The 4,048-nt window shown below is 53.1% G+C and overlaps 1 protein-coding gene across 2 annotated transcripts in view; it reads right to left on the bottom strand.

The window, feature by feature from the left end:
• Nucleotides 1-2,658, bottom strand: part of LOC113214519 (beta-1,3-glucan-binding protein-like) — a 4,992-nt gene extending 2,334 nt beyond the window's left edge. For both annotated transcript variants that reach the window (XM_052270987.1, XM_052270988.1), the window contains exons 1-5: nt 2,422-2,658; nt 1,599-1,835; nt 1,221-1,495; nt 994-1,130; nt 282-451 (exon numbers count right to left, since the gene is read on the bottom strand). In XM_052270987.1, the coding sequence (XP_052126947.1) occupies nt 282-451; nt 994-1,130; nt 1,221-1,495; nt 1,599-1,835; nt 2,422-2,638 (1,036 nt within the window). In that variant the 5' untranslated portion in view covers nt 2,639-2,658. The remainder of the gene's footprint in view (nt 1-281; nt 452-993; nt 1,131-1,220; nt 1,496-1,598; nt 1,836-2,421) is intronic.
• Between the last annotated feature and the right edge of the window lie 1,390 nt (nt 2,659-4,048).

The following is a 4,048-nucleotide window of genomic DNA, read 5'->3' as shown; positions in this document are numbered from 1 at the left end:
GAGTGAGTGAGTGAGTGAGTGAGTGAGTGAGCGAGTGAGTGAGTGAGTGAGTGAGTGAGTGAGTGAGTGAGTGAGTGAGTGAGTGAGTGAGCGAGCGAGCAGGTCGGTGAGTAAGACAGACAGGCAGAGGAGACAGGCGGAGGAGGGCAGTGCCACTCCGGCGTGGTAGGCCACCCAACCGCCGCGGCCGCTGGGCGTTGCCGCAGGCGGGCGGTGGGCCGGGCCGGTTCCCACTGCTGCGGCCGCCGCGTCACGTCACGCCACCGAGCCGAGCCCCGTACCTGGGTAGATCCAGTCACCGCTGGGCAGCTTGGCGCGCACCTCGATGACACCGTATCGGAAGCTGAAGGTCTTGCGCGTCGAGATGCGGCCCGAGAGCACCGGCGGGAGGATGTACCCGTAGCGCGCCTGGCGCGAGCACAGCTCCGACTCCAGCGCGCCCGCCGTACAGCTGCAAACCAAAGTCAGTCACACTGAAAAAAATAAAAGTAAAATGCCATAACTAAAATCATTTATGATTATTTTTTGCCACATGTAATTACACATTATTTTGCAGCCTAACACAAAAAACCAAGGGGGCCACGACTCAAAAATTTCGAGTACTGTGAATTAATTTGAATACTCGTGAACATTAAGTGAATAGGCGTGAATACTCGTTAACACTGGTGTATATCAACTGGATATTGTTGATCACTAATTTTTGCTTGACCCGGTAATATCCAAAGATGTAGACCCATCGGAAAACGGCAGCTGTCAATTAAATTTCCTAATCTAAAAGCTAATGTCGTAAATTTCGTAAAGAAATCTCCACAGTGCACCGAAGTGTTAAGGAAACTCGAGACGAGAAGATCGTCTCTCTCCTCGCAGATACGGAAGACTGCGATTGCGCGGGGGGGGGAGGGGCACTGTACGGTGGGCGGGCGTTAGGCAGATGCCCCGGCCGGCCGGCCCGCGGGCAGCCGAGGCTCCAGCATGCTCCGACATAATACGTACTTCTCTAGCCGCAGCTTGCCGGTGCGGACGAAGTCCTTCCCGTAGACGTCATCCGTGAGGGTCGGGCGGATGACGAGCTGGCCGTTGACGACGTAGGTGTTTGCCTCGCTTCGCGTGAAGGTCGTGAACTCAAAGTCCTGGACATGGACACAATACGAATACACACGTTATCACAATTCGCACTCACTCGGCATCCAGAACGGCGTCTAGGGGGTCTCATTGTGTACCGGCTGTCCGGCGATCCGCACGTCGTGCCTCCAGGGGCCGGCCGAGAGATCGGTGACGTCGAAGTTCTCGAGGAAAAGCAGCTCTCCCTGGCAGACGAGGCGTCCGTTGACGCTGGTCAGCGACCGGGTGCAGGGTTGCTCTGCGGCGGCCTCGGGGGACGGCGGTGGCCTGGGCGGCGGCCTCTGCTGCGGGCGCTGTGCCGACGGCGGCGCGGACTCTGCGAGCGGCACGCTCAAGACAGGGGCGCTGACGACGTCGAGCATCTCGACCACATCTGCGGAAACCACAATGTCATCTTACCCCGTTTCCTTTTATTTTCAATCTGCTTGTTCTTTCACATCCGGGCTCGTGCCTCCCGCGCATTTCTTTTTGTTCACCTTGCACGGCGTAGGTGCCCGCGCGCTCGTACGTGTGGCCGGCCAGGGTGACTTGCAGCCAGAAGTAGAGGACGTCCCCCGCCCCCAGGACCGTGGTCCGGTCCTCGTAGGTCCACAGCGGCGCGGCGCCCGAGTCGGTGGGCTGGCTCACCTCCACGTTGACCGTGCCCAGGCGCTGCGCCGACAGTGGTTTGTTGACGCCGATGTGGAAGCGGACCAGGGAGATGCCCGGCTCATCTGAAGCGAACAGACATTAGTGTGAGGGTCGTAAGGGGTCGTGGGGTCCCGGACAGGCAGCTGGCCCCGCCCCGCCGCCGCGGTCCCGCGTCGCCCCCGTGAGACAAGCCGTTACAAACGACCAGCCTACGCGGCAGGAACTCTCCCGCGTCCCTCGGTCCCTACCCTTGGGTGGGGCGGGGCGGGGCGGGGCGGTCGGAACTGCCACCGGCACAAGAGAGTTATCGTCTTGCGCCGATATTACTGGCCCAAATTAGGAGCTGGGCGGGGGCGGCGCTGGTCGGCCGGTCCAGGGGTGCGCGGCCGCGGTGTGGCTGCTCACAGGAAAACCTAATTCTATCATGCACTCCTCGAGAAAACTTTCAGCTACACACGTTTTTTATCGTGGAAAATGTTTCGGGAATAATTTATGCGACACCAAGCCTAACGAGCAATTTAATAATGAGACAAGTACCGGATCTCGAATGCAGTGAGTTTGCTATCCGCCAAAAATGCATTCTACTGGCATAAATGCGTATGACTGAAACAACACGAGATCGAGCAGGCAGCACTACTTGGTCGCAGTAGTAAACCCCCCTGGCCTCACCTGGGATGGTCGCCCGCAGCCCTCGGGGACTGAGGGCCTCGATGAGGGGCGTGGGCACGCTGTAGCCCACCTGGCGGACGGCGCTGCCGCGGCCCGCCTGCCTCGTCTGTCCCGCAGCCGCCGGCAGCAGCGCCGGCAGAACCAGCAGCAGCACCGGCAAGGTCGACGGGAGAGGAAAACTTCGGCGATGCGCCTTGTGTGCCTGGGGGCACGGCATGGCCGCTACTGGCGAGTCCCAGCGGCCGAACTAATACGCAGGAGGTAGCAGGAGGAGGAAGATTCTCTCTCTCTCTCTCTCTCTCTCTCTCTCTCTCTCTCTCTCTCTCTCTCGCTCTCTCTCTCTCACCATCTCCTGCCACCCATCTCCCCGCCCCCTCTCCACCGCCTTCCAGTGCCCCTTCCCACTCCCTTCCTCCATCTTGGACGGGGATACGGTGCTATGCAGAGGCGGCAATGACCTCCGATCACAACAGCGAACATCTTTTTTTTACGTCGAAACGAGTTTTTTATGCCGTTATTGCGCATGCAGTTTCGTTTTGGGGTATCATTTTATGTTCTGATGAAACGACGTAAATTAGTAGGAGTTTGGAGAATTTTGCGCCTTGGCCAGCATTCGATTATTCTTGGTAAACTTTTAAACTGTGTTGTGAGGTAGGTTTATAGAGCGGCAATCACTCTGCTGCTTTCGTATTTAGTGTTTATTTATCGTCAAGCCAAAGATACACACAAATTTAAATTACGCCTGCGCACATAACAAACTATCGACCAACCAGAATGTGAGAAAGACACATTCCGTAACATTTGTAAATAAAAAAAAGTGTGCTGTGAGTATGGAACTTTACGAGGTTCACTCCCACTCACATAGGCCACATATGGCACCGAGGTATTTACATTTATTACAATTATTAACACAAGTTGATAACATTTTTATACAAATGAAGAACACATCGGTATACCACATGAACTAAAAAGTGCTTTACCGAGATTTTAGTTTTGGTTTATGACGCAAAGGTTTATGACATGTGAAAAAATGTTTGTTGAAATTCCGTACATTTACCAAGTTCGTGTACAGTTAGGGATTTAGCGTAAGACCACTAAAACAAGCAGTTTTTCTTTTAAAAAAAGCACGTTGAACAGTAATTTTGGCAGGCGAGGATTAGCAGTCTTTGGTAATTTGTGATCTTTTCCGGTTTGAACATATAGCACGAAAAGGAACAGTGTTTGCCATTCAGTTTTACGACCAGATTAAGAACGGAGGAGATAAATAGAAATTTATATTACAACTATGTTTGATAATTTAACTAGAAATGTGTGCGCGATCCTTGAGCGGAACAATTGCCGAATACAGTGTTCTCAATACCAAACAGACAATTAGGGACACAGGCAAGGTTCAATTATTGAAAGCAAGATGTTTGCGTAACCACAACACGGTAACACTTATTTTATTAAGGTTTCAGGACACGATGGATAAATAATGACACAAACGAGAAAAAAGGGTGTGTTCCATGATTGTCTAGCCACTTCCAAGACCATACGCTACAATCCGCACGATACATCTGTTCGAAAATAACCAAGATTGGTAATTATGATGAACATAACAATAATGGCCCTTAATAACAATAGTATT

Source organism: Frankliniella occidentalis, unplaced genomic scaffold, assembly GCF_000697945.3.
Source record: "Frankliniella occidentalis isolate FOCC.00 unplaced genomic scaffold, Focc_3.1 Scaffold145, whole genome shotgun sequence".
NCBI lineage: Eukaryota > Metazoa > Arthropoda > Insecta > Thysanoptera > Thripidae > Frankliniella > Frankliniella occidentalis.
This window is presented reverse-complemented; position numbering and strand designations above follow the sequence as displayed.